Source organism: Myiozetetes cayanensis, unplaced genomic scaffold (assembly GCF_022539395.1).
Source record: "Myiozetetes cayanensis isolate MyiCay16 unplaced genomic scaffold, myiCay2020 scf919, whole genome shotgun sequence".
Classification (NCBI taxonomy): Eukaryota; Metazoa; Chordata; class Aves; order Passeriformes; family Tyrannidae; genus Myiozetetes; species Myiozetetes cayanensis.
In genome coordinates, this window is record NW_026088207.1 from 1 (window position 1) to 12,733 (window position 12,733).

Below are 12,733 nucleotides of genomic sequence, written 5' to 3' on the forward strand. Positions count from 1 at the left end.
GGGTCGATGTCACCCCATGGGTCGATGTCACCCCCAAGGCCATTCATTGTCACCCCCAAGGCCATTCAATGTCACCCCATGGGTCGATGTCACCCCATGTGTCGATGTCACCCCCAAGGCCATTCATTGTCACCCCATGGTCGATGTCACCCCCAGGGTTGTTGTTGGTGTCACCCCATGTGTTGATGTCACCCCTAAGGCCATTCATTGTCACCCCATGGGTCGATGTCACCCCAGGGCCATTCATTGTCACCCCATGGGTCGATGTCACCCCCAAGGCCATTCATTGTCACCCCCAAGGCCATTCATTGTCACCCCATGTGTCGATGTCACCCCCAAGGCCATTCATTGTCACCCCATGGGTTGATGTCACCCCATGGGTCAATGTCACCCCCAAGGCCATTCATTGTCACCCCATGGGTTGATGTCACCCCATGGGTCGATGTCACCCCCAAGGCCATTGTTGATGTCACCCCATGGGTCGATGTCACCCCCAAGGCCATTGTTGGTGTCACCCCATGGGTCGATGTCACCCCCAAGGCCATTCATTGTCACCCCCAAGGCCATTCATTGTCACCCCCTGTGTCGATGTCACCCCCAAGGCCATTCATTGTCACCCAATGGTCGATGTCACCCCATGGGTCGATGTCACCCTATGGGTCGATGTCACCCCCAAGGCCATTCATTGTCACCCCATGGTCGATGTCACCCCAAGGCCATGTTGATGTCACCCCATGGGTCGATGTCACCCCCAAGGTCATTCATTGTCACCCCATGGGTCGATGTCACCCCCAAGGCCATTCATTGTCACCCCCCGGGTCGATGTCACCCCCAAGGCTACCATGACCTCTGACCTCACTGTCCCCCCCCACTCCAGGTCACCCCTCCCCCACCGCCCTCCCCCACCCATGGGGACACCGACGATGACGACGACGACGACAACGATGACATCACCAAGAAGGGGCGGGGCCAGCGAGGGGGCGTGGCCTCTACTCCGGCTACGCCCGGCGGGTGGTGACGCGGCCCTGGCCACGCCCTCGGCCCCGCCCCCATCCGGCAGCTGGACGGGGGGTCGATGACGTCAGGGGGGAGGGGGGCACCGAGGACGCCCCTCCCCCTCGCCCTCCTCCCCACGGAGGGGACACCCAAAACCCCGGGGTGGCACCGGCACCGAGGGGACGCTCTCCCCTCCCCCCATGGAGGGGACACCCAAACCCCGGGGGTGGCACCGCACCGAGGGGACGCCCTCCTCCCTCCCCCTCCCCCCACGGAGGGGACACCCAAAACCCCCCCCGGGGGTGGCAGCGGCACCGAGGGGCTCCCCCCGGACCTCGTGGAGTTCGTGCTGCGAGGGGACACCCAGGGGGGGGACACCCAGGATGGGGACATCAAGGATGGGGACATTGAGGAGGGGGACATCAAAGAGGGGGACATTGAGGAGGGGGACATTGAGGATGGGGACATCGAGGGGGACATCAAAAATGGGGACATTGAGGAGGGGGACACCAAGGGGGGGGACATTGAGGAGGGGGACGTCAAAAATGGGGTCTGGGGACACCCCCGGCACGGAGGGGACGCCCGGTGGGGACGCCGGGTCGGGGTCACCCAGAGACACCGCCTGGGGGTTACCGGTGGTGTCACCCAGAGCCACCAGCCCGGGGTCACCCATGGGAACATCAACCAAGGCCACCACCCTGGTGTCACCCAGGGGCACCACCTCGGGGTCACCAATGACGTCACCCAGGGCCACCAGCTCAATGTCACCAATGACGTCACCCAGAGCCACCAGCTCAGTGTCACCCAGGGCCACCACCTCGGGGTCACCAGTGACATCACCCAGGGCCACCAGCTCAATGTCATCAATGACATCATCCAAGGCCACCAGCTCGGTGTCACCCAGGGCCACCAACTCAGTGTCACCTCCAGCCACCACCTCGGGGTCACCAATGATGTCACCCAGAGCCACCACCTCAGTGTCACCCATGGGAACATCAGCCAAGGCCACCAACTCAGTGTCATCAGTGATGTCACCCAGGGCCACCAGTTTGATGTCACCTCTGGCCACCACCTCAGTGTCAGGCAGAGCCACCAGCTCAGTGTCACCAACGATGTCACCCAAGGCCACCACCTGGGGGTCACCAATGACATCACCCAGGACCACCAGCTCGGTGTCACCAATGACATCACCCAGGGCCACCACTTGAGGGTCACCCAGGGCCACCACCTTGGGGTCACCCATGACATCATCCAAGGCCACCACCTCGATGTCACCCACGGGAACATTACCCAAGGCCACCAGCTCGGGGTCACCTCCAGCCACCAGCTCGGGGTCACCAATGACGTCACCCAGGGCCACCACCTCGATGTCACCTCCAGCCACCACCTCGGTGTCACCCAGGGCCACCAGCTCGATGTCATCAGTGATGTCACCCAGAGCCACCACCTCGGGGTCACCAATGACGTCACCCAAGGCCACCAGCTCGGTGTCACCCAGAGCCACCACCTCGGGGTCACCAATGACGTCACCCAAGGCCACCCCCTCGATACCACCCAGAGCCACCACGTCAGGGTCACCAGTGATGTCATCCAAGGCCACCAGCTTGGGGTCACCTCCAGCCACCACCTTGGGGTCACCAATGACGTCATCCAAGGCCACCACCTGGGTGTCACCCAGGGCCACCACCCCGGTGTCACCAACGACGTCACCCAAGGCCACCACCTCGATGTCACCTCCAGCCACCAGCTCAGTGTCACCAATGACGTCACCCAGAGCCACCACCTCGATGTCACCCAGAGCCACCACCTCGGGGTCACCAATGATGTCACCCAGGGCCACGCCCCCCCTCCGGGCGTGTCCCCCCCCCACGGCCACGCCCCCAAGCGGCGTGGGGAGGGGAGGGGCCGGGGGAGGGGCCGGGGGGGGCGAAGCGGCCGCGCCTCGAGGACGGAGGAGGGGACAGAGCCAGGTGAGGACAAAAAGGGGGGTGGAGGGCACGGGTTGGGGTCCCCCTGTCCCAGTTTGGGGTCCCCCTGTCCCAGTTTGGGGTCCCCCTGTCCCAGTTCAGTGTCCCCTGTCCCAGTTGGGGTCCCCCTGTCCCAGTTTGGGTCCCCCTGTCCCAGTTTGGGTCCCCTGTCCCAGTTTGGTGTCCCCTGTCCCAGTTTGGGTCCCCTGTCCCAGTTGGGGTCCCCCTGTCCCAGTTTGGGGTCCCTGTCCCAGTTTGGGGTCACCCTGTCCCAGTTTGGGGTCCTCCTGTCCCAGTTTGGGGTCCTCCTGTCCCAGTTTGGGTCCCCCCCTTACTGGGATTGTCCCAGTTTGTGGCCCCCCATACTGGGACTGTCCCAGTTTCTCTCCCCCCATACTGGAGGGTCCCCCCATACTGGGAGGGTCCCAGTTTGTGTCTCCCCTTACTGGGAGGGTCCCCGTGGTGTCCCCTCCCCCCCCATGGTGTCCCCTCCCCCATACTGGGACTGTCCCAGTTTGTGTCCCCCCATACTGGGAGGGTCCCAATTTGTGTCCCCCCATACTGGGACTGTCCCAGTTTGGGTGCCCCCATACTGGGAGGGTCCCAGTGGTGTCCCCTCCCCCGTGACGTCCCCTCCCCCCCCAAGGTCGGAGCCCCCCCGGGAGGTGAAGGAGGAGCCGGAGGAGCTCAGCGACAGCTGCGGGTGAGACCCCCAAAAACACCCCAAAATACCCCAAAATCAACCTTGGGGACCCCAAAATACCCCAAAAACACCCCCAAATACCCCAAAATCAACCCTGGGGACCCAAAAATACCCCAAAAACACCCCCAAATACCCCAAAATCAACCCTGGGGACCCAAAAATACCCAAAAATCACCCCAGAATACCCCAAAAACACCCCAAAATCAATCCTGGGGACCCCAAAATCAACCCTGGGGACCCCAAAATACTCTCAAAACACTCCCAAAATCACCCCAAATATCCCAAAATACCCCCAAATCACCCCCAAATATCCCAAAATACCCCAAAATCAACCCTGGGAACCCCAAAATACCCCAAAAACACCCCCAAATACCCCAAAATCACATCTGGGAACCCCAAAATACCCCCAAATCAACTCTGGGAACCCCAAAATAACCCCCAAAATACCCCAAAATCACTCCCAAAATCCCCCAAAATCCCCCCAAAATCACTTCCAAAACACCCCAAAATAACCCAAAAACACATCTGGGAACCCCAAATCACCCCAAAATACCCCAAAATCACCTTGGGAACCCCAAAATACTCTCAAACCACTCTCAAATCATCCCCAACACACACCAAATACCCCAAAATCCTTAAACCACCCCAAAATCAACCCAAATACTCCCAAAATACCCCAAAATACTCCCAAAATCACCCCCAAAATGCTCCAAAATCCCCAAAATCACTCTAAAATACCCCAAAATCTCCCCAAATGCCCAAATCCTCAAAATCACCCCCAAATCACTCCTCAAAATCCCCAAAAATCCCCCCAAAACTCACCTGGGACCCCTCCCATCCCCTCCTCTGCAGGTCCCCCCCAGCGACGTGCGCTCCGACCTCCCCTGGGCCACCCGAGCAGGTGAGGGGGAGGGGCAGCTTTGGGGGGTCTCACCTGGGGGCATTTTTGGGGTGGGGGGTCATTTTTTGGGGTGGGGGTCTCAATTTTGGGTGGGGGTTCATTTTGGGGTCATTTTGGGGTGGGGTCTCATTTTGGGGTGGGGGTCATTGGGGATGGGGGGGGCCAGGAGCACTTTTGGGGGTCAGTTTTGGGGTGGGGGCCTCAATTTTGGGGTGGGGGTCTCAATTTTGGGGTGGGGGTCTATTTGGGGTGGGGGGTCTCATTTTGGGTTGGGGTCTCATTTTGGGTGGGGCAGGGGTCTCATTTGGGGTTGGGGGTCTCAATTTTGGGGTGTGGGGAGGGATCAATTTTGGGGTGGGGGGGTCATTTTGGGGTGGGGGGGTCATTTTGGGGTGGGGGTAGGGGTCATTTTTGGGGTGGGGAGGGTCATTTTGGGGTGGGGAGGGGTCATTTTGGGGTGGGGAGGGGTCATTTTTGGGGTGGGGGGGTCATTTTGGGGTGGGGAGGGTCATTTTTGGGGTGGGGGGTCATTTTGGGGTGGGGAGGGGTCATTTTGGGGTGTCACTTTGGGGTGGGGGTTCATTTTGGGTGGGGGAGGGGTCATTTTGGGGTGGGGAGGGGTCATTTTGGGGTGGGGAGGGGTCATTTTTGGGGTGGGGGGGCAGTTTTGGGGTCATTTTTGGGGTGGGGGGTCATTTTGGGGTGGGGATGGGTCATTTTTGGGGTGGGGAGGGGTCATTTTGGGGGTGGGGAGGGGTCATTTTGGGGTGGGGAGGTCTCAATTTTGGGGGTGGGGAGGGGTCATTTTTGGAGGTGGGGGAGGGGTCATTTTTGGGTGGGGAGGGTCATTTTGGGGGTGGGAGGGTCATTTTTGGGGTGGGGAGGGGTCATTTTTGGGGTGGGGAGGGGTCATTTTTGGGGTGGGGAGGGTCATTTTTGGGGTGGGGGTCTCACTTTGGGGTGGGGAGGGGTCATTTTGGGGGTGGGGAGGGTCATTTTGGGGGTGGGGAGGGGTCATTTTGGGGTGGGGGTCCCAATTTTGGGGTGGGGAGGGGTCATTTTTGGGGTGGGGAGGGGTCATTTTGGGGTGGGGAGGGGTCATTTTTGGGGTGGGGAGGGGTCATTTTGGGGTGGGGAGGGGTCATTTTGGGGGTGGGGAGGGGTCATTTTTGGGGTCTCAATTTTGGGGTGGGGGGTCTCACTTTTGGGTGGGGAGGGGTCATTTTTGGGGTGGGGAGGGGTCATTTTGGGACATTTTGGGGTGGGGGAGGGGTCATTTTGGGGTGGGAGGGGTCATTTTTGGGGTGGGGAGGGGTCATTTTGGGGTGGGGAGGGGTCATTTTGGGGGTCTCACCTGTCCCTCTCTCCCCCAGGTGCCAGCTCGGAGGATGAGGACGAGCCTCCCTCCCCTCTGCCCTCCCCCACCCCCTGGGGACCCTCCCGCCCCTCCCCACCTGCGCTCGAGATCAGCAGCGAGGACGGGCTGAGAGTCACGGCCCCAGTCTGGAGGGTACTGGGAGCACTGAGGACTGGGAGGATTGGGGGACTGGGAGGGGATTGGGGGCACTGGAGGGACTGGGATGGGCTGAGGGTCACGGCCCCCAGTCTGGAGGGTACTGGGGGCACTGGGACAAACTGGGGAGGGATTGGGGGACACTGGGATGGACTGGGAGGGGATTGGGGGCAGTCTGGAGGGACTGGGGGCACTGGGAGGGACTGGGAGGGGATTGGGGGCACTGGGAGGGGATTGGGGGACACTGGGAGGGACTGGGAGGGATTGGGAGGGACTGGGAGGGAACTGGGACAGGCTGAGGTCACGGCCCCAGTCTGGAGGGTACTGGGGGCACTGGGACAAACTGGGAGGGACTGAGAGGGGAACTGGGACGGGCTGAGGGTCACGGCCCCCAGTCTGGAGGGTACTGGGAGCACTGGGATGAACTGGGACAAACTGGGAGGGGAACTGGGATGGGCTGAGGGTCACGGCCCCCAGTCTGGAGGGTACTGGGAGCACTGGGAGGGACTGGGAGGATTGGGGCACTGGGAGGACTGGGAGGGCTGAGGGTCACGGCCCCCAGTCTGGAGGGTACTGGGAGCACTGGGACAAACTGGGAGGGACTGGGGGCACTGGGAGGGACTGGGAGGGAATTGGGGGCACTGGGAGGGACTGGGAGGGATTGGGGGCACTGGGAGGGACTGGGAGGGGATTGGGAGGCACTGGGAGGGACTGGGAGGACTGGGGGCACTGGGAGGGACTGGGACAAACTGGGAGGACTGGGAGAGGCATTGGGAGCACTGGGGCTGAACTGGGAAGGATGGAAAGGGACTGGGATATACTGGAAGAAAACTGGGAGGGGATTGGGGACACTGGGATGAATTGGGAGGCACTGGGATGGCACTGGGAGGCACTGGGAGGGGACTGGGAGGCACTGGGAGGGCATTGGGGGCTACTTGGGGTGAACTGGGAAGGATTGGAAAGGGACTGGGGATATATCTGGAAGGAAACTGGGAGGGGATTGGGGACACTGGGATCTGGCAAATTTTGGGGTACTGGGGAGGATCTTGGTGAACTGGGGATTTATTTGGGGGTCTCTAAAATTTGGGGGTCTCTGATATTTGGGGACCCCAGGGGCCTGGAGAGCCGTCCTGGAGCGGGGGCAGGAGGGGGATTTGGGGGATTTGGGGCTCTGGGGGATTTTGGGGTCTGGGGGTATTTTAGGGGCCCTGTGGATCTGGGGGATCAGATGGATTTGGGGGTCTCTAAAATTTGGGGGTCTCTGAATTTTGGGGACCCCCAGGAGCCTGGAGAGCCGTCCTGGAGTGGGGCAGGAGGGGGGATTTGGGGGATTTGGGGTCTCTGGGGGATTTTGGGGTCTGGGGGTCAGTTGGGTTTGGGGGCTCTAAATTTTGGGGGTCTCTAGAATTTTAGGGGGTCTCTAAAATTTGGGGGTCTCTAAAATTTGGGGACCCAGGAGCCTGGAGAGCCATCCTGGAGCAGGGGCAGGAGGGGGATTTGGGGGATTTGGGGGATTTTGGGGCTCTGGGGGTCATGTGATTTTGGGGTCTCTAAATTTTGGGGGTCTCCTAAAATTTTGGGGGTCTTCAAAATTTTGGGGACCCCCAGGGGCCTGGAGAGTCCGTCCTGGAGTGGGGGCAGGAGGGGGGGATTTTGGGGGACTTTGGGGGTCCTAGTTGGGATTTTGGGGGTCTAGGGGTATTTTAGGGGGTCAGATGGATTTGGGGGGGGTCTCTAAAATTTTGGGGACCCCCCCAGGGGCCTGGAGGGCGGTCCTGGAGCGGGTACAGGAGGCGAGGGCCAGCGCCCACCTCAGACACCTCAACTTCGCAGGTGAGACCCCCCCAAAAAAAACCAAAACAACCCCGCTTGGGAACCCCCAAAAACTCACCCAGGAACCCCAAAAACTCCTCTGGGACCCCCAAAATCCATCTGGGACACCCCAAAATCCACCTGGGACCCCCAAAATCCACCTGAGACCCCCAAAATCATCCTGGAACCCCAAAAAACACCCCCTGGGATCACCCAAAACCCACCCAGGAACCCCGAAAACCTCACCTGGGACCCCCAAAATCCATCTGGGACCCCCAAAACCCACCTGGGAACCCCAAAATCCATCTGGGACCCCAAAAACCTCACCTGGGACCCCCAAAATCCATCTGGGATCACCCAAGACCCACCTGAAACCCCAAAAACACCTCCTGGGACCCCCCAAAACCCACCTGGGAACCCCAAAAACACCCCCTGGGACCCCCAAAATCCATCTGGGATCACTCAAGACCCACCTGAAACCCCAAAAACCTCACCTGGGACCCCCAAAAACTCACCCAGGAACCCCAAAAACTCCTCTGGGACCCCTAGAATTCACCTGGGATCTGGGACCCCCAAACCCACCTGGGAACCCCAAAAACCTCACCTGGGACCCCCAAAAACTCCCTGGGCACCCCCAAAACCCACCCAGGAACCCCGAAAACCTCACCTGGGACCCCCAAAATCCATCTGGGACCCCCAAAACCCACCTGGGAACCCCAAAATCCATCTGGGACCCCAAAAACCTCACCTGGGACCCCCAAAACTCACCCAGGAACCCCAAAAACCTCTGGGACCCCCAGAATTTATCTGGGACCCCCAAACCCACCTGGGAACCCCAAAAACTCCTCTGGGACCCCCAAAAATTCACCTGGGACCCCCAAACCCACCCAGGAACCCCAAAAACCTCACCTGGGACCCCCAAAATCCATCTGGGATCACCCAAGACTCATCTGGAACCCCCAAAAACTCACCTGGAACCCCCAAAACCCACCCAGGAACCCCAAAAACCTCACCTGGGACCCCCAAAATCCATCTGGGATCACCCAAGACCCACCTGGAACCCCCTTTTTCCTGGTTTTTTCCCCAGTTTAACCCTTTTTTTCCCATTATAATGCAATTAAACCCATTTTTTTCCCCATTTTACCCCATTATAACCCATTTTTTCCCCAATTTAACCATTTTTTCCCCAATTTTCCCCCAGGTATGAACGGTCTGAGATTCCTGGGGATGCAGCACCACGGGCCCCCCCCAGACCCATTTTAAACCAGTTTAACCCCATTTTAACCCAGTTTAACCCAGTTAACCCCATTTTAACCCAATTTACCTCAATTTTTCCCCCTATTATAACCCATTTTTTCCCCATTTTATTCAATTTTTCCCCACTTTACCCCCTTTTCCCTTGGTTTTTCCCCATTTTAACCCATTTTTTCCCATTATAATGCAATTAAACCCATTTTTTTCCTCATTTTACCCCATTATAACCCATTTTTTCCCAAATTTAACCATTTTTTCCCCTTTTTCCCCCCATTTCCCCCAGGTATGAGTGGGCTGAGATTCCTGGGGATGCAGCCCCACAGCCCCCCTTTCCCCCAGACCCATTTTAACCCAGTTTAACCCCATTTTAACCCAGTTAACCCCATTTTAACCCAATTTACCTCAATTTTTCCCCATTTTCCCCCATTATAACCCATTTTTTCCCTTTTTTCCCATTTTTTCCCCATTTTAACCCATTTTTTCCCCATTATAACCCATTTTTTCCCCATTTTACTCCACTTTTCCCCCATTTTACTCCATTTTTTCCCACTATAACCCCATTATAACCCATTATACCCCATTATAACCCATTATAACCAATTTAACCTCATTTTAACCCATTTTTCTTCATTTTCACCCATTTTTTCTCCATTATAACCTCTTTTTTCCCCATTTTATTCAATTTTTTCCCAATTTAATGCCATTTTTTCCCCATTTTACTCCACTTTTCCCCCATTTTAACCCATTTTTTCCCCATTATACCCCATTATAACCCATTTTTTCCCCATTATACCCCATTATAACCCATTTTTTCCCAATTTCCCCAAATTTAACCCCATTTTTCCCCCATTTTTTCCCCAGGAATGAGTGGTCTGAGGCTGCTGGGGATGCACCACGATGCCCCTCCCAACCCCCCCCCAGACCCCATTTCCCCCCATTATAACCCATTATACCCCATTATAACCCAATTTAACCCCATTATAACAAATTTAACCCCATTTTAACGCCATTTTTTCCCAATTATAACCCAATTTTTTCCCCCATTTTTCTCCCATTTTTTCCCAATTATATCCCATTTTTTCCCCCATTTTTTCCCTATTTTAACCCATTTTTTTCCCCATTTTTTTCCAATATTTTCCCCATTTTTTCCCCCATTTTTTCCCCATTATAACCCAATTTTTTCCCCATTTTTTCCCAATTATAACCAATTTCCCCATTTTTTTTCCATTTTTGGGCAGGAATGAGCGGTCTCAGACTGCTGGGGATGCACCACGACAGCCCCCAGACCCCACTATAACCCATTATAACCCATTATACCCCATTATATCAAATTTAACCTCATTTTAACCCATTTTTTTCCCCCATTTTTTCCCCATTGTAACCCATTTTTTCCCCATTTTAATCCATTTTTTCCCCATTATAACCCATTTTTTCCCAAATTAATGCCGTTTCTTCCCCATTTTACTCCACTTTTCCCCCATTATAACCCATTATAACCCATTTTTTCCCCATTTTAACCCATTTTTTCCCAATTTAATGCCATTTTTTCACATTTTTTCACATTTTCTCACAAATTTTAACCAATTTCCTGGTTATTTCCCCCATTTTTGGGTAGGAATGAGTGGTCTGAGGCTGCTGGGGATGCACCACGACAGCCCCCAGACCCCGTTTTCTCCCATTATAACCCATTTTATCCCAATTTAATGCCATTTTTTTCCAATTTAATGCCATTTTAACCCCATTTTCTCCCAAATTTTAACCAATTTCCTTGTTTTTTCCCCCATTTTTGGCAGGAATGAGTGGTCTCAGACTGCTGGGGATGCACCACGACGCCCCTCCCAACCCCCCCCAGACCCCACTATAACCCATTATATCCCCACTATAACCCATTACACCCCATTATATCCCATTTTTTCCCAATTTTAACCAATTTTTCTCCATTTTAACCCATTTTTCCCCCATTTTTTCCCCATTTTAACCCATTTTTTCCCAATTTAATGCCATTTTTTCCCCATTTTATTCAATTTTTTCCCCATTTTAACGCCATTTTTTCCCAATTATAACCCATTTTTTTCCCCATTTTTTCCCAATTATAACTCAATTTTTTTCCCAATTTTTTTTCCTATATTTCCCAATTATAACCCAATATTTTCCCCATTTTTCTCCCATTTTTTCCCAATTATAACCCATTTTTTTTCCCCATTTTAACGCCATTTTTTCCCAATTATAACCCAATTTTTTTCCCCATTTTTCCCCCATTTTTTCCCAATTTTAACCCCATTTTTTCCCCCATTTTTTTCCAATATTTTCCCCATTTTTTCCCCCATTTTTTCCCAATTATAACCCAATTTATTTCTCCTTTTTTTCCCCATTTTTTTCCCTATTTTTCCCAATTATAACCCAATTTTTTTCCCCATTTTTCCCCCATTTTTTCCCCATTATAACCCAATTTTTTCCCCCATTTTTGGGCAGGAATGAGTGGTCTCAGACTCCTGGGGATGCACCACGACAGCCCCCAGACCCCACTATAACCTAACCCATTATACCCCATTATACCCCACTATAACCCATTATAACCCAATTTAACCTCATTTTAACCAATTTTGCTCCATTTTAACCCATTTTCCCCCCATTTTTTCCCCATTATAACTTCTTTTTTCCCCATTTTAATCCATTTTTTCCCAAATTAATACCAGTTCTTCCCCATTTTAGTCCACTTTTCCCCCATTTTCTCCCATTATAACCCATTATAACCCATTATAACCCATTTTTTCCCAATTTTACCATTTTTAACCCCATTTTTTCCCCAGGAATGAGCGGTCTGAGGCTCCTGGGGATGCACCACGACGCCCCTCCCAACCCCCCCAGACCCCATTATACCCCATTATACCCCATTATACCCCACTATAACCCATTATAACCCAATTTAATGCCATTTTTTCCCATTTTTTCCCCAATTTTAACCAATTTTCCCCCATTTTCCCCAGGAATGAGCGGTCTCAGACTCCTGGGGATGCACCACGACAGCCCCCCAGACCCCATTTCCCCCCATTTTAACCTATTTTATCCCAATTTAATGCCATTTTTTCCCCGTTTTTTCCCTATTTTTCCCAATTTTAACCATTTTTTTCCCATTTTTAACCCCATTTTTCCCCGTTTTTTCCCCAGGAATGAGTGGTCTGAGACTCCTGGGGATGCACCACGACGCCCTGGTGTTCCTGCTGGAGCAGCTCCCCGGGGCCGGGTCGTGCTCCCGGTACCGGTTCCGGTACCACCCCAGAGGACTCCCTGGGACCCCCCCCAGGAACCCCTCGGGCTGCGCCAGGGCCAGAGCTCTACGCCAGGTACTGGGAGCACTGGGGGGCACTGGGAGCACTGGGAGCACTGGGAGGCACTGGGGAGCACTGGGGGCACTGGGAGGCAACTGGGAGCACTGGGGGCACTGGGAGGGACTGGGAGGAGTGGGGACACTGTGACAAACTGGGAGGGATTGGGGACACTGGGAGGGGACTGGGGGGACTGGGAGGGGATTGGGGGCACTGGGACAAACTGGGAGGGGATTGGGGGCACTGGGACAAACTGGGAGG

The 12,733-nt window shown here is 55.0% G+C and overlaps 1 protein-coding gene across 1 annotated transcript; it reads left to right on the forward strand.

Annotated features, from left to right (window-relative positions):
* Window positions 1-1,541: 1,541 nt before the first annotated feature.
* Window positions 1,542-12,490, forward strand: LOC126653145 (histone-lysine N-methyltransferase 2B-like; the record flags this gene model as incomplete). Its single annotated transcript, XM_050340671.1, has 8 exons — window positions 1,542-1,717; window positions 1,814-1,933; window positions 2,504-2,966; window positions 3,610-3,906; window positions 6,033-6,043; window positions 6,449-6,483; window positions 7,839-7,913; window positions 12,315-12,490. Coding segments are annotated over exons 1-8 (1,353 nt in total), but the record flags the coding sequence as incomplete, so codon positions are not given.
* Window positions 12,491-12,733: the final 243 nt, after the last annotated feature.